This window comes from Palaemon carinicauda, chromosome 27, assembly GCF_036898095.1.
Source record: "Palaemon carinicauda isolate YSFRI2023 chromosome 27, ASM3689809v2, whole genome shotgun sequence".
Lineage (NCBI taxonomy): Eukaryota > Metazoa > Arthropoda > Malacostraca > Decapoda > Palaemonidae > Palaemon > Palaemon carinicauda.
Window position 1 is genome coordinate 59,219,573 of NC_090751.1, and position 27,621 is coordinate 59,247,193.

Below are 27,621 nucleotides of genomic sequence, written 5' to 3' on the forward strand. Positions count from 1 at the left end.
TACACTTTTCAGTAATTATTCCATTTTTTAATTTACTATGTATTTTGAATATATATATATATATATATATATATATATATATATATATATATATATATATATGTATATATATATATATATATATATATATATATATATATATATATATATATATATATATATATATATATATATATCAAATTACGCTGACATCACGAACTTCTGTGGAAACAAGGCTATTTTTTATAGTTTTAATTTGTTTCTCATGTAACGAATTGTTTTGAATTATGAAAAAGTATAGAGGAAAACAAAAGCTTTGCATAATTTGGCAGTATATGGAGAGCATGGTCTTGTAAACAAATACCAATAATAATAATAATAATAATGATAATAATAATAATAATAATAATAATAATAATAATAATAATGATAATAATAATAATTTAACATGAGAATTTCTGCAATTCCCTTTTCATCCGAGAATCATGCACTTGATGGTCCCATTGGCGAAGGAGAAATTTGTCTTTGATGGGATAATATGAAAAGAGGAACTTGCAATGCTTAGAAAAAAAAAGAATATAAGGGAAGAGGTAAAAAAAGTCAAAGGGACTAGACTTTGAAAATTTGTGTCTGCTCGTCATAAAGGCCAAAGGTTGCATTGCAACATTCGCGTTTAAATATAACAGAACGACGGTTTCGCTTTGTTTAAAAAAAAGAATATAGAACATAAAGACGAGAGTGTTTATCCAGCATGGAAATCCAACCGTTGTAACAGACAGCAGACAGCAGCAGTAGAAGCAGGAACAACAACTCTCATAGCTCGCTTGACGCAACAGAGAGAGAGAGAGAGAGAGAGAGAGAGAGAGAGAGAGAGAGAGAGAGAGAGAGAGAGAGCCTCAGTGGTGCTTGTCATCATCAACCTAAAGAAAATCAATATATTAAATCACCCCTAGAGGTGTGTTTTGCACTGTTTCGCCGGGGAGCTGAAATGAACCGGGGGAGGGATGGCTTGATGTTTTGGAATACGCCTTATTATAGCTAAATGCGGGTCATATCCTATTGATCGCAACGCACTCACGTACACGACAAGCTAATTACCGCTGGTGACGATAAGCTGCGTCGTGGTGGCAATTTGCTTTCTCTCTATAATGTTGTACATTTCCCCCATCATGCTTAAATTCAGCGAGAGAGAGAGAGAGAGAGAGAGAGAGAGAGAGAGAGAGAGAGAGAGAGAGAGAGAGAGAGAGAGAGAGAGAGAGAGATGTGTAGGGTGGGGGATTATTATGGGATGCATGGGTGGAGGGAGTCTGGAACAATCCATTCTTTTAATTCTTACCTTTTCCCATCCACATTCAGTGCACGTTCATTGGTCTATCTCTCTCTCTTCCCTTTTTTCTCTCTCTCTCTCACTCACTCGCTCGCTCGCTCGCTCTCTCCCCGAGGCTTTCATTTCTTGTTCTCCGCGTTTCCTAGTTCCTCTGTTATTTAGCCTCTTGCTTCGCCCGTCTACGCTGCTGTGCCCAATCCAATAAAGATTTTGTATCTTTCCTCTATCCTTACTCCCTCTCCTCTTTCTCTCTCCCTCTCTCACTCTCTCTGCTCCGCTTTCCTGCATCATCGGTAAAGCCTCCTTATTATTTGGCGTTCTTCCAATGGATTCCTTGTGCTGCTTTATGCTTGCTTTATTTTACTGCAATTTGCGTAATTTATATACTTTTATTTTTTTAACTATCATCATAAATTTTTACTAATCATTCCTGTTTATATAGCTTCACCAATTGACAATAATATGCGATATATAACAAGAAGATTCTCCTCTCTACGAATCTCTCTCTCACACAAAACTTTTCTGCTTGCGACTTTTCGTTGATCTGCGAAAATTAAGGTCACCGGATGTCCCTTAAGGCATATAACTTCCCTAGCGTCTGAAATTAAAAGAAACCAGTTTATGAGAACAGCGTCATTAACCGGCATAATTTTTGTCTGTTCTCTCTTTCTCTCTTTGTCAGGGCAATGGTAGTGTATAGAGAAAGAGAGTCATGTATGATGATGCCGGCCTCCCCCTTCCTTCCCCGGGAGTGGGAGGGGGAAGGTTGCATATTGATATGGCAGTTCCCACTTCGCCGGTCAAGCGCCGATTTAAAGCAAGTTCTTTGCTCATTTTTCTCATTATCATTCCGTAACACGGCACAATCCCTCCCAATGAGTATTGATTTTAGCTGAGAGGGGCATCAAAGTTAAATATGAATAAATAATGCTGTCGGGTCCCTCCCCCCTTAAACTCTCATCTTCCCCCCACGTGTCCCTATCCCCCTAACCAATCAATTCAGAATTGCAGAACACTTCAATCCTGCGCCTGCAATGGAATTTGCACATTTTCCTCTTGTTACTTTCGAGTATTAACTTTAAAGAAATTAATTTAGTTGATGATTATTGTTTATCAAGCATGAACAATTTACTAATGGTTATGGGTATTGACTCTGACATTATTAATGTAAGTAATTACTTTTCTATGGATTATGAGTATTGCGGTGTCTGTGGAGGGGAGGGGGGCGATCGACCCCGGAGAGATAGACAATGGCTCCACTCGCGATTGCTTTTATTGTTTGGGGGGGGGGGAGTGAGACATTCTCAACCTTATGTAACATAACTATATAAAAGTCTCGCCCATTTTGCATGACATAAGACGCACCGAAAAAAAACAATAAATAAACCGTATCATTATGGCCACGAAAGTTAGTCCTTACTTGGGGAGGGAAAAATTTTTTGGAATATGAATATTAATGAGGTAGGCCGAGTGCGGGCGCGAGGGATGGGTGGGGGTCATGATACAGGGGCGGGTTGAGAGGCCGCGTCTTTTTATGGAATCAATAACGTACGGGAATGGCGCCGCTATGGCCGCCGCTGCCTCCGCCACCGCACCCCGGGAATCAAACCGATTCTAAACTCTTTTAAAAAGCTTATTTTCATCTCCGGTTTTTAAAAGAAGTAATGATAAATCTCTAAATTATTTTATATGTTTATTGAATTTATATATGTTAATGAACCAGTCACTAGCTCATGAAAACTGCAAATTATAAAATATTATTTTCACGCTCACATCATTGGAACAAAACGGGAACTGCGGGTTGGAAGAACGGGGGTAAGAACTATTTATTACTTTCTTTATTAATAACTAACAACTCATAGATTGTCATTTTGTTGTACATTTGCATCATTAAGAAACATTGGAGAACACCGGAAAACAACAATAGTAACGAACAAGTGTGTTATTGACTAGCTATGCCAAAATGTTTTTGTTTGGGTGACGGAGAATGATGAGTTAGTGGGCCTCTTTTGCTGTGGCTTCCGCTTACAATTGGGGGTAGAGGAGAGGAGAGTGAGTGTGTGTGAGAGAGAGTGAGAGACACACACACGGAGGGAGGGTGGGTGAGAACGCTAATCACCAACGTTACAAGAACAGGGGGAATTAGGGAAATTGCCACAGCCTTAAGACATCTACATCCTCAAGGTACTTGAAGAAGCTGAAGTGTTGTCAATCATCGCGAGATCAAAGTGTTGTCTCTCTCAGACGTCGGGCAAAATTACACATGACGATTGTGGCCGCGTTATCATCATCTTCACCGGACTTAACGTTACGGTCTCTCACCTCGCCACCCCTTTTTCCGCCTGCCCTATATCGCTCTGATGCTGTGTCTGTCCTGTGTTACATGTGAGAGCCCTTGTGAGGATAAGGTCTGGCCTTCGTGAAGTGCATCTGCCAAGAAGCCGGGTCGTAGTGTCGCAGTGCATACATAGCCTTGAAAGACGTCAATTACATTGAGCTGGTAATTACTATGGCGTTTGTTCTTACCGTTCTTGGCCCTCGGGTGATTCCGATATTTTGAGATATGATTATGGCTTTTATATCTGGTGGTAGCTTAAGTGAAAGTGAACTTGTATATGGTATTTACACGAATCATCAGATTCTAAAGGCTAGTCTAATGCTATTTACCAGCAGGTAAATAACTGGCTACCTTAGGGATATATTAGTCAAGGCTCCATGACGTTATAGGTTTGACAAATTGATGTTAACCCAATTAACCCCTCTAGAGTTAAGTTAGTAAGGGTATAACAACTGATGAGACTTTTTGGAGATAGTTCGACGGTCAATGAGTAGGAACACGTCCTAGGTTGGGTTAGGGCAATGTGAGGTTTTCGATGTTTCCTAGTGCTAAAGGTTCCTGCAATTTGTTCCCGTAAATGGAAAGAATACATATAACAGTAGGCTAATTATGTTGTGTTTATTTCTTGATTACTTGGAAAAAGTTTTATGCTAAATTGGTAGTAATACTTTTGATTTTTTTGCAATAATCCTCTTGTGCAATCATAGTATAATCAATTCTTAACCTTTTCCAACTCCCTGCCGTCTTGAGGGTCATGGTGGGTGGCGTGTTTAGAAGGGCTGTGAGTTGTCCCTTACCAACTAGTTGTACCTTCGCCTGGGATAGATTAAAAGGTTTATTGCAATTTGTTGTCCAGATTTGTAAGGTATCTTTCAGTAGTCTAAACAATCTATGTTGTTAAGCTTGCCTAATGCTATTTGCACTCAATATTATGCAGAATTTAAGATATTACAGGTAGCTTATGGTTGTCAAGTGCAAAGCTGTGATTTTAAATATACTGTTAGACAAGTTGATGTTTGTTTTTGACTCTGCTCATTTTCATTGTTACTTGTTCCTTGGTTTGGGTTTAAATCCAACCCTCCACTGAAGTCAAGTGAACTACTTCTCGGGCGGGTCCATATCAATCATCTAACGAAACATTTTCATTATAAATTATACAATTCCTTGATTGTAGTATCTTCTAAATCATATGATCTTGTGAAAAGTAATGTCTTTAGTTTCTTCTTAAATTTAATTGCTCCCTTTAGGTCCTTCATTTCAGTTGGTAGTTTATTATAATATCTAGCTGCACAGTAGCTAAAAGCCCTTTCACTAAATTTACTATTTGTTCTTGGTTCAGATAGTCTATGTTTGTCACTCATGTGTCTTATGGTAACATTGTGTTATCGCAGTTTTGTAATTACAAGCTGGATATCAGGCCTTTGACCGAAAACCAAATTCTGTTTAGTCGCTTTTAAATGACACAGATGTAGAGTACTTAATGTGTAGGCTAGGTCATTCTCATGTGCTCACTTTTAAGGGACATAAACATGACGGGGTAGCTTACTATCAACATATCCTGATTTTAGTAGACGTGGGAGGTTGTGACGTTGACTTCGTGCAGTCTACGACAATAAAGCTGAATGCATAGCCTATCTCCTGCAGTCTACATTGAACACTATCACATTAGCTGTAAATATTTTTAAAAATATCTTAGAATGTCATAGTGCTGAATATAATAGTTTCCTATGGGACATGAAACTGATGTGGTGTATGAAATATAGAAAGGTATTGGAAACCATTCTGATTTAACTTATTTTTCAAAAGTCATTTACATCTGAGGAGACTACTGCCATGTAAATTAAAAGTTGTCTAGTTATATTAATGTTAGGCTTTTGGTGGGTTATGGGAATGCTGTAAATTAGTATCACATTTTCCATTGTCTTCTTTTCCATTTGTTTTCTTATGTGAAATTAGTTCTCTTCTCTCTTTTGACCTGTTCTTAATGCCCAAACTTCTGCCAGGCTCATTGTACACAGCCTTTGGTAAGAAAACTAATTTTTTATTTATTTTGAAGGTTCTCATTAGCATATCATTACTCATTTTGTCTGTTGCACGTTTCATTTATTTATAATTGTCAGCATTTTTTCATAAGATTTCTTTTCTCGAATCCAAATTAACGTAGAAATGTATTGGTAGCATAGGATAACTAAAAGAATAGTGTAGAAAATAAAAAATCAGAACCACATTGCTTGGGGAAGCATTGTTAATCAATTTTATTATTGTAAGCTTTCTTGTCAGTCCTCATATTGTAATCAAATTCAAGAGCTTAGTGATTTACCATAGACCTAGGTCATTGAAGTTCATTTAATTGGATCATATTGTAAAAGCTTTTGTGGTTGAGCATGTGTTGACTCAAGTCAGTGGTAAACAGGGTTCTAATTAAAATCTATTACAGTATTTGTGAACTTGGTCTCGTACTAGGAAAGTTAATGTTTAGCCTTTTGGTATTTTTATAGCGATGAGGTTTGTAATACATTTAGGTAAATACGTTGTGTAATTGATAATGGAAACCCTGAGTTAATTATATGGTCTGAAGAGATGAGTTATTGTGAGGTTGTAAGTTTTCTTTTATGGGTTGGAGCTGTCTAGAAGGCTACTGTACAGTTTTATGATAGTTACATCGCTGGACTTGATGTCCATTAAGAATTTACAGTGAATTATTCATGTCTTGCAAACTTAATTGAGCATTAATGTACTGTACTGTATTCTATTACCTTAAGTGACTGCATATTTTAATTTATTAATTTTTATTGTAATGAGAATTGAAAAAAAAAATAGCTTGAGAGGTTTACATTATGATGGCAATTGTAATTTCATGGACATATTAACTACTTTGGTTCTTAACGTAATCAGACCTATCTATTCACATTAGCTAAAAAGTGTGGTAAAACAATGTAAGTAAAAATAGCGGAACATACAAGAAAAAATACATTGGGTATCGTTGATCAAGCATGGTTTATTTGGTAACTATACATTTGGGATTAAAATATTACTTTACAGAAAAATCCTTATTAGTTACTCGCAAAATGTGATTCTTTTTATTCGTAGTTATTGCATGGAACTAACATGTATCATCCTGTGTCTTTGAGAGTTAGTATTTGGTAAAGTAATTAATTTCACAGATCTCCAGTAATCAACATTTATATGTTTGAGGTACTGTGCCATTACACAGGCCAGTACCAGTAGTCATTTTCCTTTAAATTTGTGATGTTTACCCGTGTAATTCTCAAAAAAATGTTGCAAATTTTAGTGTTACTCTATTCTGCTTTTGATATTTTTTTTATCATCATCATTTGCAATGCGGCTGTTTTTTCAAGTTTTACTGAAATGTTGCTAGGCAAGCTTTGAATTTTGCTAAGGGTATACCGAAGTTTAGAGAATTTCTAAATGTTAGTTATAAGTCTAATTATACAGTATGAATGAAGTGTACTATTATTAGGGGCGGGGGGAGGGGGGGGGATCTCGGTAGTGAAAATGTTTATAGTAAAACAATGTTGAGCGAGTTACAGGGATTTATTTTAACTTTTGAGGTGTCACTATCTGCCTTCTCATACCTCCTGAACTTCTACCCTGTGAGACCCAGGTCTTTGCGAGTTGTAAAGTTTAACAAAGGGGGTGTACCCGAATTAAACTTATGGCACTACATCTCCCTGACTTGTGGAACTACCTTCTCCTTGATGCACCAGTAGCATAGCCTGATAAGAGGCTCATTTAAATCATAGAAAGCTTTATTTGTTTGATATTTATTTGCTATCCATTTAGCGATTTGAGATTCTGATGGCTTACAATTTGAGGGATTTTACTGATAACAGGGACAGCTGTTTAAAATGAACAAAGCATGAATTTTAATGCCCTATTGATTTTATGATGAAAAGTGGTTACAATTGTCCTATTGAATTATAGTGGTCTTTATGCTGACTGGTTCCTCTCTTCTTCAAAAGTTTTTTGTCACAAATTTTTGCCCCACTGTGGCTAGTTTCACTCGCAATTAGTCGTTCTTGGTAGGCTTGTACAGATCTGGCAAGCAGCACATGATTTTGAGTTTATTTCAGGTATTTATGTTTACTTTCTGTTGAATAAAGCTATTCACCAAACTAACAAACCATACGCCTGCTGGCCATTGTTTGCCAGCTCCCCATTGCTTGCTACCTGCTCGTCATTCTCCAGCAGTTCGTCAGTTGCCAGCTACTAGACTAGACGTTCGACAGTTTCTCGTTGTTTGCCAGCTGCTCGTCGTTTGTTAACTTCTCTCAGTAGAACTAGGATCCTTATCTTTCCTTTCAGGCTCCCAGGTTAATACCTCCCGCATCGATCATTCTAGGGGATTTGTCGACAAGGAACCTTGGTTTAACGCCCTTGTCAGGGCAGTGCACCAGGCTTTTACGGAAGTTGTCCTACCACATCAGTCCACCAGCACGCTAAGAGATGTCAACTTTCCCACCCACTGACCCCAGACATAAGTTTGTGGCCCCACCCCTTGGGGTTTCCAATGAGCCCCTTCAGGCCTTGCCTCTCGACCAACTCCTTTGAGAGACTCGGAACTTTCGATCTCGTTTTCGGCCTTAGAGATCCTTAATCAGGAGAAAGTTGGCAAAGTATGTTGTGCAGGGTACTTCGTAGCTGGATCTCTAGTTAGGATTCGTGGGACATCTCATAAGGACCTAGGACTGGTCCAAGGAGACCACGGGGAAGTTGGTGGAGTCCTTTCTATTAGTGTATTATTATTATTATTATTACTACTACTACTACTTGCTAAGTTACATCCCTTGTTGGAAAAGCAGAATTCTATAAGCCCAGGGGCTCCAATAGGGAAAATAGCCCAGTGCGGAAAGGAAACAAGGAAAAATGAAATATTTTAAGAACGGTAATAACATTAAAATAAACTTCTATATAAACTATAAAAAAACTTTAACAAAACAAGAGGTAGAGAAATAAGACAGATTCGTGTACAGTACTCGAGTGTACCCTCTAGCAAGAGAACTCTAACCCAAGGCAGTGGAAGACCATGGTACAGAGGCTATGGCACAACCCAAGACTAGAGAACAATGGTTTGATTTTAGAGTGTACTTCTAGAAGAGCTGCTTATCATAGCTAAAGAATCTCTTCTACCCTTGCCAAGAAGAAAGTGGCCACTGAATAATTACAGTGCAATAGTTAACCCCTTGGGTGAAGAAGAATTGTTTGGTGTTGTCAGTTGTATGAGGACAGAGGAGAATATGTAAAGAATAGGCCAGACTATTTGGTGTAGGCAAAGGGAAAGTGAACCGTAATCAGAGAGAAGGATCCAATGTAGTATTGTCTGGCCAGTCAAAGTACCCCATAACTCTCTAGCGTTAGTATCTCAATGGGTGGTTGGTACCCTGGCCAACCTATTACTAACAGGTAAAACATTTTCCATTGTGTAACCTTGTACGGTATTATTTAAATACTTGTTGCGTCTCCATACCCTAACGAGAGGTTCCGTAACCGAAATACAAACCACGCTATTTACATAGGGTATTACTTTCGGCGTAGCTGAAATGACGAGCCATTAGAATCTTAACGAGGGTGAATTACCCCCGCGCTAGTTAGCAAGGGGGTAGAGGAGTGGTAGCTAGCTACCCCTCCCCCCCTCACACACTGGTGAAATGCTTCACTTCACTTTTGGCTCAGGCGATGAGCAGACGTATCTGCTTCGCCCTTGCATTATTGACAGCCTTAATTTTGTTTTGCTTTTTCTTTCAGCATGTGTGGTTGAAGTTGGCCTCATCCTTCCTTTCTATCATACGGAAGTGCCCTGGACTCCCCGACCGCCTTTGTGGAACGTTCATGTCGGCGGTCGAGACGGACCCTCACACCTTATGTCCGTATTGTCGAGGTCAACGGTGTGAAAGGGATAAAAACTGTAGTGAGTGCAGGGAGTGGTCTACCTTCCAGTGGGAGAGGTTTGCCCGGTGGCGTAAGGAGAAGTTTAAGTGTAACCTTTCTCCTTCAAGGACTGCCTTGAAGAAGGAAGGTTCCAAGGATTCTTCTTCCGCTGCCTGAACCTCCTCCGAAGCTCCCTCTCGATCGGTCTCTCGTGAGAGGCCGTCGAGTGGTAGCGTAAGCCATTCTTTTGTTTCCCAACCTCGGGGTTGGGGAGAGGGAGTTGCCTCCCATAGCGAGGCAGCTCCCCCTCCTCCGCGGGAGGGCATTGATTTTGTTGATGACCATGTTGCTAACGATGATCTCTTACAGCTCTGGGCTTCCTTGGGGCTAAAGGGCTTGCCCTCCAGGGAAGCCCTGTTTGACCTGATCCAGTTGGGTGCAGCTGTCAAACAGTCGCCGGTAATAGCAGAGGTAGATCCTCTCTATTGTCGACGTTGTTGTGGCAGAGGCTTCGGGTTGGGTCAAACCCCTGCTGCGGTTGCGAATGTTGCTGAAGGCTCAGTTCCTCCCTCCGAACATCCTTCGAGGGAGGCGCTGAGTCCAACGGTCTCTCCTGCGGGTGTTTCTCTCCCTCGGGGGAGTGCACTGACAGAGACTCCTCTTCGGAGGACAGACGATGGTGTTGCTGTGCCTCGAGGTCGTCTTCACCGTAAGGCTCACCCTCCTCTTCGCCGTAGAGGCCTTCCTTCTCCTTACAAGGGAGTTAGGAGGCGCCTCTTCGGATCTTCGCCCTTGATGTCCCCCGCAGAGGATCCTCCACGACGAGAGCAGACTGTTGCAGCTGCATCGCTAGACCTCTCCGTAGATCGTTCGCGATCTCCGATGCCTGCCAGACCTTCCAGTCTTCCATCTTCGTTCCTGGACGTTGATGCGCAGTGCGCGCCAACGCACCCCGTTGTCTAACGGGCACCGGTCCCTTTGGGGCAAAAGGGCTTATCTCACAATGTGGGCGAGTCCCTTAAGTGCCAGGTTTTACCTGCGCGCCCACGATCTCTGCGCGGCGCAAGTGCTCTCCTGCTGACCAGACTTCTACTGATTCAACACGCCGACGATCTCCTGCTGAGTCTCGCCATAGAGCTCCTGCTTGCCAGCGCTCACCTGCATTCCAGCACTCTCCTGTGCTACAGAGACCTCCTGTGCGCCAGCGCACATCTGTTCCTGCTGCGCGCCATCGGTCTCGGAGTGCCCACGATCACCTGCTCGTCAGCGCACAACTGCGCGCCCTGTTCCTGATGCATGCCGTTTGCCCGCTCACCCACGATCTCCGGATCTGGGCGCAGGCAAGGACATTGTTCCTTAGCCTACGCGCCAGCGCGCGCCTGTGCGCACTTCTAAGACAGCCCGAGTACCTGCGTGCCCGCGCGTCCACGAGATGTCTCCTGAGCCCGCCCACGAGCATTCGCCTTTGCGCGCACCTCTCCCTCTGGTTCTGCGCCCCAGCTGGTACCTTCTGAACGCGCAACTGCGTGCCAACGATCTCCTGCGCGCCAGCGACCTCCTACGCGCCCGCGCAAGCGCTGTCCAACGCGCCCACGCTCCAGATCGCCACAGGTCTCCGACACTCTCACGCGCTAACTCGCCTGTGCGTTATCGATCGCCTGTTCGCGCTACGTGCCATCGCTCACCAACGCGCCACCGATCGCCTACGCACCATCGTTCTCCCGACCGTCAGCGCTCGCCCTTACAACCGCGCGCACCTTCACCTGCGCGAACCAGCGATTCTACCATCGCGCGAGCGCCAGCGATTCTCGCCGGGTTTCACAGCGCGCCCAACCTTGCGAGTCTTCGGGGACGCGTGATTCCAGATCTTCGTCCTCACGATCTCCACCCTGTAAGCGCAGAGCTGCGCACGTCCAGGAGCAGGAAGAATCTTCGGAGAGGTCAATGCAACGTTCTTCTTTTCAGGCAGGCCCCGTGGTATCCACTCCTAAGGATCAGCCGATCCCCTTCCCTCCAGCGGGTGTTGCTGACACTGCGTTAGTCAGCCGTCAGCCTTGGTTCTGGTCCCTGATCAAAGTGGTCGTGCAGGCTATGAAGCAGGCCCTCGCTGATCTGGGACTGAAACCAACGGCAGCCTCGTCCCCGCTGAAGAGAAGGAGAGGAAAGACTTCGTGGTAACTTCTCCTATGGTTAAGCTGGCTCCCAAGAAGTCCGTCAGGAAGGCCCCTTCCCCCTCGCAGACACTTTCTCTTTCCCCTGTGGACGAAGCCTTTCTGTCCTCAGGAGAATCCAGTGAGGTGAGGCATTCTCCCACGGCACCAATGGGAGGAACCCCACCTCGAGGAAGAGAACCGTCTCGCGTGGAGAGGAGCCCCCAGACTTCTTTGCTTGAGTCCTGTATATATCCCAGGAGGGAGCCTAAGGACTCGAAGACTGCTCCTAAGTCTTCATCCCGGATTCGACCAGAGCTAGCGAGACCCCAGGAGAATGTCCACGTATCTCCCCAAGTAGAACTACTGGGGACAGGAGACCTTGCTGCCAGTCCACAAGGAGGAGGGCAGCACGAGTTGGAGCATGCCTTCTGGTAGGTCCTGAGTCTAATGAGGCAACTCAACGGATTCAAGGACCCCGAGACCGCCCCCCGCGAAGGCAAGGATACGGTCCTGGACCAAGTCTACGGTACCCAGAAGCTCCCAAAGGCCAGCGCGGCTCTGCCCTCGTCCCAGGGAGTGAAGAGTGCCAGAGACAAGGTTGAGGGCCAGCTCTCCGAACTCGCCTCCTCCAGCCGTTCCTCTGCCGGGAACAAACTCCTCCCACCTCCTCGTGTACAACAGAGGAGGTACTTCGAGATCATGGGGGAGTCTTGTTTAGCTCTTCCCCTCCACCACTCTGTGGAAGAGCTCTCTAGGGGAATTTCTCTCGAGGGAATTCAATCTCTCGAGAAACTCCACCCGGCAGGTGACATTCTCGGCTACGGAGATCTTAAGCCAGGAGAAGGTCGCAAAGTGTGCCACGCAGGCCACTTCGTGGCTGGACATCTGGCTGGGGTCTCTGGGCATCCTGTTGCGATCCGAGGACTTGTCCAAGGAGAGCACCAGGAAGGCCATGGAGACTTTCCTCCTCTCGGGTACGCGCACCATCGAGTTCCTGGCTCACCAAGTTTCGAACTTGTGGGCAAACTCGATCCTAAAACGTTGTGATGCTGTGACCGAGAGGTTCCACTCGAAAGTCCCAGCCGTGGATGTCGGCAAGCTCAGACACTCCTCCATCCTTGGAGAGAGTTTGTTCGAGCCCAAGGAAGTGGAACGGACAGCTGAGAGGTGGAGGAAGTCGAATCACGATTCGCTCCTCCAAAGGGCCCTTACATCTCGGCCCTACAAGCCTCCAGCTCCTCGACAACATCAGCAGCCTCGTCAGTCTAGGACATCGAAACAGGCTCCGGCAGCAAAGGCAAAGGTGTCTATGCAGCAGCCCTTTCCTGTCAAGGACAAGAAAGGCGGAAAGTCCTCCAGGGGAGGTAGGAATCCTAGGGGGAGCGGCCGAGGCCGTAAACGCTAGGATTGGCAATCCCCCTGCATGTCCACCAGTGGGGGGGATGCCTACAAAGTTGCGCGGACAGGTGGCAGCAACTCGGGGCCGTTTCCTGGACGATCTCTGTGATCAGCCAAGGATATCGCGTCCCGTTCATAACATCTCTTCCTCCCCTGACAGCGAATCCAGTGTCGTTGATCTCCTATGCAATGGGATCGGCAAAGGGGCTAGACCTTCGGGCAGAAGTCGAGATCATGCTTAAGAAGGATGCTCTCCAGGAGGTCGTCGACGGCTCCCCAGACTTCTTCAGTCGACTCTTTATTGTAAAGAAGGCGTCTGGAAGCTGGAGACCTGTCATCGACCTCTCAGCTCTGAACAAGTTTGTCAAGCAAACTTCGTTCAGCATGGAGACAGCAGACACGGTCAGACTTGCAGTGAGACTGCATGACTTCATGTGCGCACTGGATCTGAAGGACGCGTACTTCCAGATCTCAGTCCATCCGTCTTCCAGGAAGTACTTGAGATTCAGCCTAGACAACAAGATCTACCAGTTCAAGGTGCTGTGTTTCGGTCTCTCCACAGCACCTCAAGTGTTCACCAGTGTGTTCACCTTGATATCTTCGTGGGCGCACAGGATCGGCATCCGTCAACTCTGTTATCTGGACGACTGGCTGATCCTGGCAGACTCGGAGTCGACCCTTCTTCGACACAGAGACAAGCTTCTGGGAAGTCTTCTCTGCTTCCAACTCAACGACTGGTATTTTTAGGCATGATATTTGACCCCAATCTCCACAAAGCCTTTCCATCAGACGACAGGATAGCAAGGCTGAGGAGGGTCGCAAGACCTTTCCTCGGACGAGAGGAGCTTCCAGCCCAATCTTGGTTACGTCTCCTAGGTCACCTGGTCGCCTTGGCCCGTCTAGTTCCGAACGGCCGCCTCAGGATGAGATCCCTGCAATGGTGGCTCAAGTCCCGGTGGAATCAAGGCAACAATTCCCCGGACACTCTGGTCCCTATGGGACCTGCGGAACGGACGGACCTGCAGTGGTGGCTGACCGACGAAAACCTTCGAAAGGGAGTGGATCTTCTTGTCCTCCCCCCGGATTTGATGCTGTTCTCGGACGCGTCAAAAGAAGGGTGGGGGCCCCACGTTCTGAACCAGAGGACCTCAGGCCTATGGTCAGAATCAGAAAAGTACCTCCACATCAATCTGCTAGAAATGAAGGCCGTTTTTCTGGCCCTTCAACAGTTCCAACAGATCCTGGCGGGCCACTCGTGGTGGTGATGAGCGACAACACCACAGTAGTGGCTTATATCAACAAGCAGGGAGGTACCTTTTCACAACAGCTATCCCATCTTGCAGTGGAGATACTGAGGTGGACCGAAGTCCACTCGATTCCACTATCAGCTCGCCGGGCAAAAGGAATGTTGTCGCCGACAGTCTGAGCAGAGCATCGTAGATAGTGAGTACCGAGTGGTCTTTGGATCCTCAAGTAGCCAATAAAGTCCTGACTTTGTGGGGTTCCCCGACAGTGGACTTGTTCGCAACAGATTTGAACTTCAAGCTGCCGCTGTACTGCTCCCCAGTCCCGGACCCCAAGGCACTCTGGCTGATGCCTTCCAACAACGGTGGGACAACATCGACGTCTACGCCTTTCCACCGTTCTGTCTGATGAGATGGGTGTTCAACAAGACCAGACTATCGGTCAATCTGTCAATGACCTTAATAGCTCCACTATGGCATCACGCAGAGTGGTTCCCGGACCTTCTACAGCTCCTGACGGAACTCCCGAGAGAACTCCCCCCACGACACGAGCTACTCAAGCAACCACACTGCAACATCTACCACAAGGCCGTAGCTTCGCTTCAGCTTCACGCCTGGAGACTATCCAGCGTCTCCTCACTGAGAGAGGCTTTTCGCAACAAGTTGCGGAGAGGATGTCTCGACACCTGCGAAAGTCATCCGCAGGGGTCTACCAGGCGAAGTGGAGAGTCTTCTGTGGTTGGTGTCGTGGGAGGGGTATCTCTCTCCTCGATGCCACTATTCCAGCAATAGCGGAGTTTCTCGTGTACTTGCGGGAGGAAATGCGCCTTTCAGTCTCGGAGGTGAAAGGCTATCGCTCAGCCTTAAGCTTAGCCTTTAGGCTGAAAGGAGTAGACATTTCTTCCTCGCTGGAACTTTCTTTACTCATACGAAGCTACGAATTTACCTGGCCTCAGTTGGAAGTGAGACCTCCTCCATGGAACGTGGTTCGCGTCCTCAGGGCTCTTAAGAGACCTCCGTTCGAACCATTACGCCAGGCCTCTGATCAACACCTGACTTGGAAGACGGTGTTCCTGCTCGCTTTGGCATCAGCCAAGCGGGTCAGTGAACTTCATGGTCTCTCATACGACATTGCCCATTCAAGGGGATGGGGGGAGGTAACGTTCAGGTTCGTCCCTGAGTTTGTAGCTAAGACTCAGAACCCTGGAGTGCCAGACCCACGGTTCGACTTCTTCAGGGTTTCGAGTCTCCGTTCTGGAACAAGTGACCCGGACCATCTGCTACTATGTCCAGTAAGAAGTCTGAGGCGTTATCTGAAGAGAACAGCTGCAGTCCGTCCCAACGTGCAAGCCCTGTTTGTGAGCACGGGAAGGACGAAGAGGAGGGTCACCAAGAACACCATCTCAGCTTGGATTCGAAGGGTCATCCACCACGCCTTGAATCCAGATCCTCCTCCGTCACGTCGTCCCAGAGCACACAATGTCAGAGGCATCGCAACGTCTCTGGCTTTTAAGAGAACCTCGGCGACGCAGGTGCTACAAGCTGGGGTCTGGAAGCGTCAAACGACCTTCACAGCCCACTACCTGCAGGACGTGACCCACAGGAGCCTTGATACATTCTCTATCGGCCCTGTGGTGGCTGCACAATAGCTGGTCTAACCTCAGGCTCCCTAATGGACAGGTAGCAGAAGGTTGAGGGCATTGTTACCTGGTTTTAGACTGCATGAATGAAAGAGTATGTCTGGCCCTTACTTCTTTCTTCATCCTCCCCTCTCTTAGGGAAAGCAGCATCCTGGGTTCTCTGCATAGCTGACCTCAAACCTCTGCAGGTAAACCATGCTTCCTTGTGTTCCTAGTACTAAGATAATACTGTCGCGTCCCCCATACCCTGACGAGGTGGTATTGGGAACGTCCTAGCCTAGAATTCCATCTAAAGGACTTCAGGTCAACTTCCTATGACGAGTCATACTTCATTCCTCCACACACAAGCTTATGTAGGCCGCACGTTCCTTGCAGAGCAAGGAACTTGTGAGGGGCAGGGATTCTCTTTCTCGAGTGCTGCTCACTCGGATTCTGAGTCCGCGAGCAAAGCCAAAGCCAGTAAGGCTGGAACTTTCCACCTTACCTAAGGGTTAAGTCACCCTATGTAAATAGCGTGGTTTGTATTTCGGTTACGGAACAAATGACAAATTCGGAGATAATTTGTATTTTTCCTAACCATACAAACCTTAGCTATTTACACATATTTGCCCGCCAGCCCTGTCCCCCAAGGCAAGTCCTACCTCTAAGTGAAGTGAAGCAGTTCACTGGTGTGTGAGGGGGGGAGGGGTAGCTAGCTACCACTCCCCTACCCCCTTGCTAACTAGCGCGGGGATAATTAACCCTCGTTAAAGTTCTAATGGCTCGTCATTTCAGCTACGCCGAAAGTAATACCCCTATGTAAATAGCTAAGGTTTGTATGGTTAGGAAAATTACAAATTATCTCCCAATTTGTCATGTTTATTGGGTAATGTCTTGGTGCCCTCAAAAGTGTCCTATGACTCAGGAGAACTTTTACCTAGACAGTCACATTGCTATTATCATGAGCACACAGCTTGTATGGGCAGCGGATAGTGCGTAGCATGGTTTTAGAGAGGTGTAGGATTTCCACCGGTTACGTTAAGGTTAAGACCCTGGGTCAAAGCCCAAAAGACAGTTGGCATGGACTTCCCCCTCCTAAAGGGTAAGTCATCCCCTATAAATGGTGTTGGTTTGCATTAAGCGACGGAACAAATGACAGATTTTGAAGTAATTTGTATGTGTTCCAACACGGAGTACTTACCTCGAACTACTTTCTTAGGAGTATCTGGGATCTCCTCCCAACCGACCAGAGTTTTGTGTAGTTTACCCTAGTCCCGTTTTCTATGAGGGGTAACCTCAGGTGGAGTGATACGCGCCCTGAGGCTAACCCCGGGTCAGAGAGCATGCTTGCTCGGGTCTCGATCTCCAGTAAGTTCTATGGTCGCGTCACGATAACATTTCGACGCTCTCTCCTTACCCAATGCGACCCTTTGTGTCTTACGCGGTCCCCACGTGGACCCATTGTGTTCATTCTATACCCTTTCCTACCCTTCTCCCCTGTGTTCGTCGTGTAGGGGCAGCTTATGTTATTTTTCCTAACGATACAAACCTGTAGCCATTTACAGTATACAGATAGGCCCACCAGCACCTATCCCCCTTGTAGTTCTACCTCTAATCAAAGTGGGTTCTCAGCCCATATGTGTGAGTGAGTGGGGTAGCAACTTCCCTCCACCCCCTCTCCAACTAGTGGGTGGATGACCCTCACTAAAAGTCTTGTCTCTCTTCTTTCAGCATCGTTGAACATAATATCCCTTATAAATAGCTACAGTTTTGTATCGTTAGGAAAAATACAAATTACTTCCAAATTTGTCATTTCTCCTTGTACAGGAGTTCCTTTTGCTGACATTGGTAAGAAATATCTGGATCCATAGTTTGTCTGGGGAAAGATGAACATGCTTGCAGGCCAGTTGAGATGAGACCAACTACTGCTCATGGAATGGTTCTTACATCCCAAATCTATACATGTTTGCCATATCATGGTAGGGAACTAGACTTTCTGCTTTATTACACTGGACTCTCTAGCATATGCATTCGATGTCTTGTTACAATATTGATCAATGCTTTTTCCCTGTTTGCTATAGTAATGAAAGACAAAACAAAATTTAAGGCATCCTGGCAAGATACTACCCGATAGTTACTACCTGTAAAGATCTGCTCAAACTCCAATTAGATATTATATTAATTTAAATCCTTATTAATGGAATACATTGAATATAGATATGAGTTAGTTATATGTCTAGCCTAGAGAGGTATGTCTTTATATCCTATTGTGTGCTGGAGAATTGCATTGCAATAGGTGAATAAGCAGTTTATAAAGTGACTCGCGTGTTGCCTCTGAGTAACGAATGATTACTTAAATGTGTACTTTTAGTAAAAGATAAAGTAAAGGATTCTCATACAAAGGGTATGTAGAACATTTAGGGTTTTAAACACATATGCAACTCAAAGCTGTGGAGTAACCCATATTGTTTGTTGTCATAGTAAATCAATTAGAAAACATAACGTTGTTGATCACAGGTTGAAGGGTAAATTAGAATACATGAAATGGAATAATCTTGTCCAGATAAGATTGTATGACTGTTCATGACCACTGCCCAAGTTTTATCAGTGAGTGTTTGTAAACTAACTCATCATTTAAGTATCACATATGCATAATAAATCAAGGAATATGAAAACCCTGTACAGTAGTATAGTACATGGTTTCCATATTCCATTTACTGCCCTTAAGAAAATGAAGGTACTGTAAATGATATTGTGCTCTGTTGTGAAAATAAAGAGAATTGGAAAGAAAATAGTAATTATACCAACTGAACAAATTGGCTATGTCATGGAGAGATTGTGTTGTACCCTAAAGAAATTTAAAGTAAAGAAGTTGACTGACTATTTGTAGGGAAACAAACTACAAAAAATTTAAACTTTGGACTGAAAAAACAGGAAAGTAAAGGATTGAATGGCCTGATCACTTATTTCATGCAAATTTGGAGGACAGTAGAGAGTATAGTGCTCATGATTAAAGTACATTTCTCTTAAATTTTTTACATAAGATGAGGGTGAGTGACAAGAAAACTTTTGGACTGGTTTAGTTTAATAAGAGACAGTTTGTTTGTGTGTGTTTGTCCGATACCAATTTTGTGTAAAAGCTTGAAAAATAAGAAACAAGTAGAGATGTTTCATAGACAGTATACTGTACTGTATGATGATTGTCATTGCAATATTGGTAGAGATGGGAGATGACTAAAATAGTGATTTATTACAGTTTTTAAATGAATCATTTTATACCCTAAATTTTATACATATATCATTTTATACACATTTATTTAAGAGACCAAGCAGTAATTTAAGAACTAATTGCAGTAATGTAAATATAATATTTATGGCAACCCTTCGTCACTGGATTCAGTCATGAGGAAAATGTAAACCTGTATATTGAATATACGAAACAGTAATTAAAAATGAATTAAAGTAACGTAAACATACCTCTTTTTCTTAAAAGATATACTACCCTTCGTTAGCTGATGCGATCATTGAGTAAAGTGTAAAAAATTCAACTCTGCCGCAATGCTTATGGCAGCTTCGAGGTTATATACAAGGACTTGCAAGCAAGAACGTCACAAAAATTCAAACAATAAAACCTGAGCTAAAAAGCTTCCACAGATTGGTCTATTATCAGTGCCGGGAAGAGCAAGCGATAAGACAAAAAAGCAATACTGTTACATCATACAAGAGTGTATGAAAGACGTGCGATACAGCTTTTTTGTGTATTGTTCTTTTGTGTAATAAGGTAATAAAAACCTTTATAATTAATGAATATACCATTTTGGTTACTTAAAAAAGAATTACAGTAATGCAAGTGTAATACAGTATTTACATTAAACTTACCTTCAAGTTAGCTGACCGTAATCGAAAAAGTTGAACGCTACATGGTGCATATGGAAGCTTGTTTGTGTGTTTTTATTGTATGAAAGGATGATTAAATAATAAAACAACCTCTTATATAACATAAAACTGTTTTTGCAATAACCTGATATTTATTTCTAATGAAACTAGACTGTTGACTCTTGCAGCTGGAGAGCGTAGGCCTGCGAGTTAGATTAGGGTTATCCAAGGCCGAAAATCAATGATTAATTACTTATAAATAGCTCCTTGGAACCTATTGTTTTCCTAAGTTGGGAGCGTGTGTAATACTGTAGTGTCTCTATGATTGTAAGTTAAAGTAGTTGAAAAGTAAAAAACTGACTACAAGCACATGTGGGGGATCTTTGCTTTTGACACGAAGTAGCTTGATCCAAAGAGAAATGATTGTTCTTAAACCATTGACATGAAAATTACTTTTGTTCTCAATGTAGCCCAAGTATGTTGTAGTAGTGAATGCTAAATTATGCGTTGGTGCAAAAATACAGTATTATTACATTAAAACATGAAAGTTCACATAGGCAGTGATTGATGCTCTTTCAAGCCTAACTTAGTTTATCAATGCTAATAGTGTTGTATTCAATGTTGTCTATTTTATAGTTTTATTTAGAATTGTTTTTTGTACATTTTAGGACTGATTCTGGGTATCACATGCGTTACCATTCTGTGGGTTTGCTGATAAGATTCTGCACATCCTGGCTTATGATTAGAGGTGGTGGACACTAAGAAATCTATGGAGAACCACTGGCACCAGCAACAATAAATTATCAAATGGCTGTGACAGCTCAAGAGTAAGTTTCTTTTTCTTTCTGGTTTAGTTTTCAGAATACATTATGAGTCTTGATTATGGTGAGTGCTGATATTGTAATATTAGATAATACTGTCAGTTGTGACTAAGCGATGTTAATTGTTTGTAGGACTTTTAATTTTGTATGATATGATCCATTACAGATGTTTATAAAGCCATGTCAGATTCAAAATCTAATACACTTGCTGGGCAGAATTATTAAAAAAATATTTCAGGGTAAAATATTATAGTAGAAAGTAATGATGGAGGTATGGCACCCAATAACCAACCAAATGGAATGGAATAATATAAAAACCTTCATCTTTCAAAGGTTCAAGAAACTGTAAAATAATTTGCTATAATTTGCTCTATACCAAGTCAGTTTATATTTAGAAAACTTGATGCGGCTTAATTGACCTGAGCTAGTTACACTCAGTACCTTATTCTATTGTGCAACTTCAAGTTGAAGGTAATCTCATTGCGTTACTTCCAGCCATTTGTATCACTGTACTTTGTGCCACACTCGGATGAAGTTTCTTCAACCTATATGTTTTATTGCTACTGTAACGTTGACTTCATGAGCTTCTGTTGAATAGCTTTTATTCTTACATAGATACAAACCCTAGTCCTTTAATAGGAGTATGAATCTAGCAAGGCTGGAATTCTACTGATGAAAAATTTATAACGAGGTGTCGGTAGTTACAGAGGGTAACGTGGAGCCCCCCACCCCCACCCCACTGCTGACTCACCGAGTAGCCACCGTAGAGTATAGGTGTACTCCTGGCTCTGTGGACTGATTGTTTTTAATATTTTATGTTTTCTTTTAGGTAATTATAGGCATTTCATTTAGTGCGAGAAAAATTGAGGAAGAAATGTTTTGCAGTCTACACAATATTATAGTGAACACTCATGTAATGCAGATAAATCCTTGTTCCTGTTTAACAGCCTTCCTCTGGTGTTTATTGTCTCGCGAATGTTGACTGCTGACAACGATATTATTGTAAATGAGGAAATAAGGCATCATTGCAAGTCGTTGATAGAACTTTAGGTTGCATCTACATCTATGATGTATTTTCATCTTTTTATGGACCAAATTAGCCCTATAAGACTGATTGAAAGAAGAATGTCACCCAAGAGTTGCAGTGATTCCTTCCCCAATGACCAAGAGTAAAACTACTCTGGTAAACGGGAAGATAACTCTCCTACACATTGGCCTGCTAATTACATTATCACCATGCATCCTCTTACGGGAGTACCACCATAGCTGTTTGCATGGGCATCCATTAGTACACTCCAATGTAAGTGCCACCTTACCTATTTACACTTGCGCTTATATGTGAGTGCCACATCACCTATTAGATCAGTTTGTCGACTTCTCAGAAGCAGGGTAAAAATGTCATTCGCATTCCTTGGATACACTCTCTCCAGCTGATGGTGTAATTTTACGTCCAGAATACAAATCTCATAGCAAAGAAAATTACAAGAAATTAAGGGACATCACGCTCTCGCTCTATTGTGAGCAATCACGTATTGTAGCCTGCACTCTACATTTAGCGTCTGTTCTTCAGACTGAGAATAATCTTCTGTTCACCTACATTTTCCTATTCACCATCATGCATGCTCTTTAATTGGTATGAATGCTGCTGATATTGAGTTATCTGTTATTTTGCTGATGGGCACCATAGTGAGTATAGGAATGTGATACCTGGTGTTCCTCAGGGTAGTGTTCTGGGCTCATTACTTTTCATACTATATACTCATGACATGTGGTTTGGTCTAGAAAACAAGCTTGTTGCACATGCAAATGATGGTAGTCTCTCTTTGCATCAGTTCCATCTCCTGAATGTAGATCTGTGGTTGCTGAATCCCTTAATAAAGATCTAGCTAAAATTAGTGCATGGTGCAAATTATGGGGTATGAAGTTGAATCCTTACAAAACTCGCGATCAAGGACAACAGCCGGATCTTAGCATTGATAATGTTGCTTTAAATTTGTATGATTTAAAATTTTAGGTGTGATTCTCGACAGTAAGAAGCATATTAGGTCTGTGTCTTCAATTGCAAAAACAATTGGCTTTTTGAGTGTCTTTCAAGATTTTTAGTGATCAATCTATTCTCAAGAAGTGTTTTAATTCTTTCATTTTACCTTGTTTCGAGTATTGTTCTCCTGTTTGGTCTTCAGCTGCTGATTCTCATCTTAATTTGTTGGACAGGAACTTATGATTTATTAAATTTCTTATTCCTGATCTAGATATTAATCTCTGGCACCGTCGTACAATTAGGTCATTATGCATGTTGCATAAGCTTTTTTTATAATTCTGACCATCCTTTACATTCAAATCTTCCTGGACAGATCCACCCTGTTCGTAATACTAGTTATGCAGTTAATTCTAATAGTCAGGCTCAATACTACACCGTACTCTAGAAATTTTATTCCAGCTGTGACCTAGATGTGGAATAATGATCTACCCACAAACTCGCAGCAAATGTTTTTGATGAATATTTCCTTATTTCCTTTCCTCACTGGGATATTTTTCCCTGTTAGAGCCCTTGGGCTTATAGCATCTTGCTTTTCCAACTAGGGTTGTAGCTTAGATAGTAATAATAATAATAATAATTCACTTGCTTATATGGGCACTCCACTTAGTGTGCATTCCTCAGACTTGGAACAGTCACAGCCTACAGTGAAAGCTTGTGTGCCCTGCCTAGCTATATGCACGCAAGTGTGATTACCTAATGGAGTGCTATTTTCTTATTGCAATTACTATCTAACATGGGTGTGGATTCATCAGTTCTTGATGTCACTGCTGAGCATGCTCTACTGCTGGCTCAATTGCTCCAGATCGATAAGAATCACCTGTCGGCCAGCACTTCCCTTTTTGCGCTTGATGTCACAGCTAGCGTGCTCTACTGCTGGCCTGATAGCTCTGGATTGATACCATTCTACTGTTCCTGCTGGCTCCCCATATAGTGCAAATTCTTCTGATCTGGAAGAAACTCCTGTCTGCTAATACTTTCCTGTGAGTGTCGTTCATCTTCGCACTCTTGCTCTCCTGCGCATTCATGTTTGCCTTTCATGTACAACCTTCAGGGAAAGTGCATTTTAATCTATGCGCACCCACAGCCTCCTGTTGAAGAGCATGAGTGCTGATGCTACTCGCTTGCCAAATCAGGAACATTCACCAGTCCCTGGCCCTTTGTATGATCTTCTGCACTCCCTCTTTCGACACAGAGTGCCCCTACACAAGTGTGTTGCCTGCACTTCCTGAACGCTTTAGCACAAAAAATCATTTGTTTGGTCGTGAACTCTCGTGATTACATACTCTAATCTTTTCTCACACTCCCCTCCTTGGTAAGTTCTTCAGGCTTCTGCAGTCAACTATTCCTAGTAAGAAAGTTGACTGAAGGCAATAAGAATTATTATATGCTTTCTTTGGACCCGAGAGACTCATATTTTCAGATCCTGATTCATCAGTTTTCTAGAAAATTCCTCTGCTTCATCCCTAGGAGGAAGGTCTTCTAATTTAAGTTTTTATAATTTAGACTGTCGTCAATGCCTTAGGGACTAACCATATATACCTATGATCAGCATCCAAGCTAGGACCAGGAAGGGTCCAGCAATGGCTGCTAATGACTCAGCAGGTAGGCCTACAGGCCCCCCTCAAACCCTCCATCCTTAGCTCACTATGATGATGAAGTTACAGAAACTGAAGAAATTGACCGGGACTAGAACCCCAGTCTGGCAATCACCAGTCAAGGATGTTACCAACTAGGCCACCAACAAGGCTTGGAGGGGTAGTGCATCCTTTTCTATACCATCAACATCCAACAGCAAGTCATTGGCAGTAATCACACTGTTGTCTGTTATCATTAGAGAAACTCCTCACTCATGGTCATCTTCATCTAGTTCTGTAGAATAGGAAGTGAGGGCTGATCAAAATAGGTGGCTAAAGCACGAGAATCTCTTGAAGGGGACTTCATTGGAATTGCCTCTCCCAGAGCTGCTACTTTTTTCAGACATGTCAATAGGAGGAGTCTATCCAGCATCTCTAAGCAAGTCTTTTCATGAGGCCCACCACAGGACATGTCTAGATACCTTCAAAAGGCTTCCACAGCATTTAGTCAGGCAAAATGGACCATCTTTTTGGATTGGTGCCATGGAAGGGTTACTTTTCCTCTTGGAGCTTTAATTCAACTGATAGCCCACTTTCTTATGGTTCTGTCTTGAGAGAAGCTCTTCTCAGTCTCAGCAGTGAAAGGTTACAGTATTACCCAAATATACCTAATCTTTAGACTTAGAGGCATAGACCTATCCTCATCTTGGGAGCTGGCTATCATCATGAAGAACTTTGAGCAGTCTTCCCTCTGAGAGAACTCAAAATGCCCAGTGTAGATTCTGAGGGCCCTGAAAACAGACCCCTACTTAGCCTTTTTGGCAAGTGTCCGACAATTTGGTGATTTACATCTTTATCTTGAGAGGCACTAAGACGTCTTCTGAAACAAACTCGGCCCTGCAGACCACAACTGCAGAACCTCCTTGTCATCTCTGGCAGGACCTAAAAGATGAAATCCTAAAGCACCATCTGCTTCTTGTTCCAAAATATGATAACCAGAGCTCAAACCGAGCCAGCAAGTCAAGGTTGGAAATATTCATGAGAGGCTCATGCTCATGAGACCAGATGAGTACAGTAGGTGCCATGTAAGCCTTTAGGAAGAGCCTGTTAGTGGGCCAAGTGCTGAAGGTTGTAGTCTGGAAACACCAGACAGCCTTCACAACCCTCTATTTGCCCACAAGTCACTAGTTTTCTCCTCGGCAGCTGCTGTAGCATACCTAGCTCTCTTACATAACGAGAAGAATCTAGTGTTAGAAAGTAATTGGTACATCAGTCTAAGATGAAGGGAAGAATGGCTGGCTTTTTTTCCTCTTTCCTTCTCCTTCCCTTGAATGCAGTGGTCAAACTGTTAAGTGTCTGGATCAGACCTTGATGCAGGTTAGCTGCAATACTGAGTTTGTCTTCCATTTTAGTTTAAGATAAAATCACTTTATTTTAGCCTTACATTGAAGACAACATATCCCTTTAGGGTAAAGGGTCTTTCATGATTGTATATGACTGAAACCTAGCAAGTTAATACCTCTTGTCTCATACACCCCACAAGCCCCAGGGTGAAGGTCAAAGTGGCAACTTGATAAGCTGAGTGGGTTGGTGCTGGGCTTCACCGCTATCCTCCTGTAACTGCTGACACCTGGTTATGAATTTGTAACAGCTGAGTTCCAGCTCTGCTGAAATAATACTCTTATTAAAGGTCTGAGGTTTGTATAATGTGGAAAAATACTAAATGCCTAAAAATATTTGGTATTTAGAAAAATCTGATTTTTTTTTTTCTCTCCAAGTAATCACAAAGGACTTTATTTTTTGGCTTCATAAGGTTTAGCTATGTTAATTCTTCATATCCAAAATTTAATGAGTTTCACGGAAGAGTATTTAAAATTTTTGTAGATGTTATTTTGATTATGATAGCTTTGAAGTTCTTTCGTCAATCTGTTTTCTTCATCATATTGCTTTTTGTATGACCTTCCATAATACTGTATGGCCTTCCATAATGCTGTACCAGAATAGGGTGATGTAGGTCAAGTCTTTTATTAATACATTGGTCTTATGTTTGGTTTTGATGTTCTTTTGATTTTCTGTTGAAAAATGTCAATGTATTAGTACATACATTCATACTTATACCAAGGCACTTCCCCCAATTTTGGGGGGTAGCCGACATCAAACAAATGAAACAAAAAAGGGGACCTCTCCTCTCTACGTTCCTCCCAGCCTGACAAGGGACTCAACCGGGTTTGGCTGGTACTGCTAGGGTTCCACAGCCCACCCTCCCCTGTTATCCACCTACTGTTGCTACCTCCGCGGTCATCTAAGGCACCGGAGGAAGCAGCAGGGCCTACCGGAACTGCATCACAATCGCTCGCCATTCTTTCCTATTTCTAGCACGCTCTCTTGCCTCTCTAACATCTATCCTCCTATCACCCAGAGCTTTCTTCACTCCATCCATCCACCCAAACCTTGGCCTTCCTCTTGTACTTCTCCCATCAACTCTTGCATTCATCAACTTCTTTAGCAGACGGCCATTTTCCATTCTCTCAACATAGCCAAACCACCTCAACACATTCATATCCACTCTAGCTTCTAACTCATTTCTTACACCCATTCTCACCCTCACTACTTCGTTCCTAACCCTATACTCCTTAGACACTTCATCTCAAACACATTCAATTTCTGTCTCTCCATCACTTTCATTCCCCACATCTCCGATCTATACATCACAGTTGGTACAATCGCTTTCTCATACAGAACTCTCTTTACATTCATGCCCAACCCTCTATTTTTTTACTACTCCCTTAACTGCCCCCAACACTTTGCATCCTTCATTCACTCTCTGATGTACATCTGCTTCCACTCCACTATTTGCTGCAGCAACAGACCCCAAGTACTTGAACTGATCCACCTCCACAAGTAACTTTCCATTCAACATGACATTCAACCTCGCACCACCTTCCCTTCCCGTATATCTCATAACCTTACTCTTACCCACATTAACTCTCAACTTCCTTCTCTCACACACCCTTCCATACATTCCACATCTCTTCCCTATCAACTTTATCATACGCTTTCTCCAGATCCAGAAACGCAACATACACCACCTTACCTTTTGCTAAATATTTCTCGCATATCTGCCTAACTGTAAAAATCTGATTCATACAACCCTTACCTCTTCTTCTAAAACCACCCTGTACTTCTACCACCCTGTACTTCTAAGATTGCATTCTCTGTTTTATCCTTAATCCTATTAATCAGTACTCTACCATACACTTCCAACTACACTCAACAAACTAATACCCCTTGAATTACAACACTCATGTACATCTCCCTTACCCTTATATAGTGGTACAATACACGCACAAACCCAATCTACT

At 43.1% G+C, this 27,621-nt stretch overlaps 1 protein-coding gene across 8 annotated transcripts in view; it reads left to right on the plus strand.

The window, feature by feature from the left end:
• The first annotated feature begins 2,965 nt into the window (after positions 1-2,965).
• Positions 2,966-27,621, plus strand: part of LOC137620736 (broad-complex core protein isoforms 1/2/3/4/5-like) — a 204,196-nt gene continuing 179,540 nt past the window's right edge. For 2 of the 8 annotated variants that reach the window (XM_068351109.1, XM_068351107.1), the window contains exons 1-2: positions 3,214-3,806; positions 20,492-20,650. In XM_068351109.1, coding sequence (XP_068207210.1) covers positions 20,631-20,650 — 20 coding nt within the window. In that variant the 5' untranslated portion in view covers positions 3,214-3,806; positions 20,492-20,630. Of the gene's footprint in view, positions 3,122-3,213; positions 3,807-20,491; positions 20,651-27,621 lie in introns of those variants that run through there. The other 6 variants (XM_068351110.1, XM_068351111.1, XM_068351106.1 and 3 more) reach the window with 5 other exon arrangements.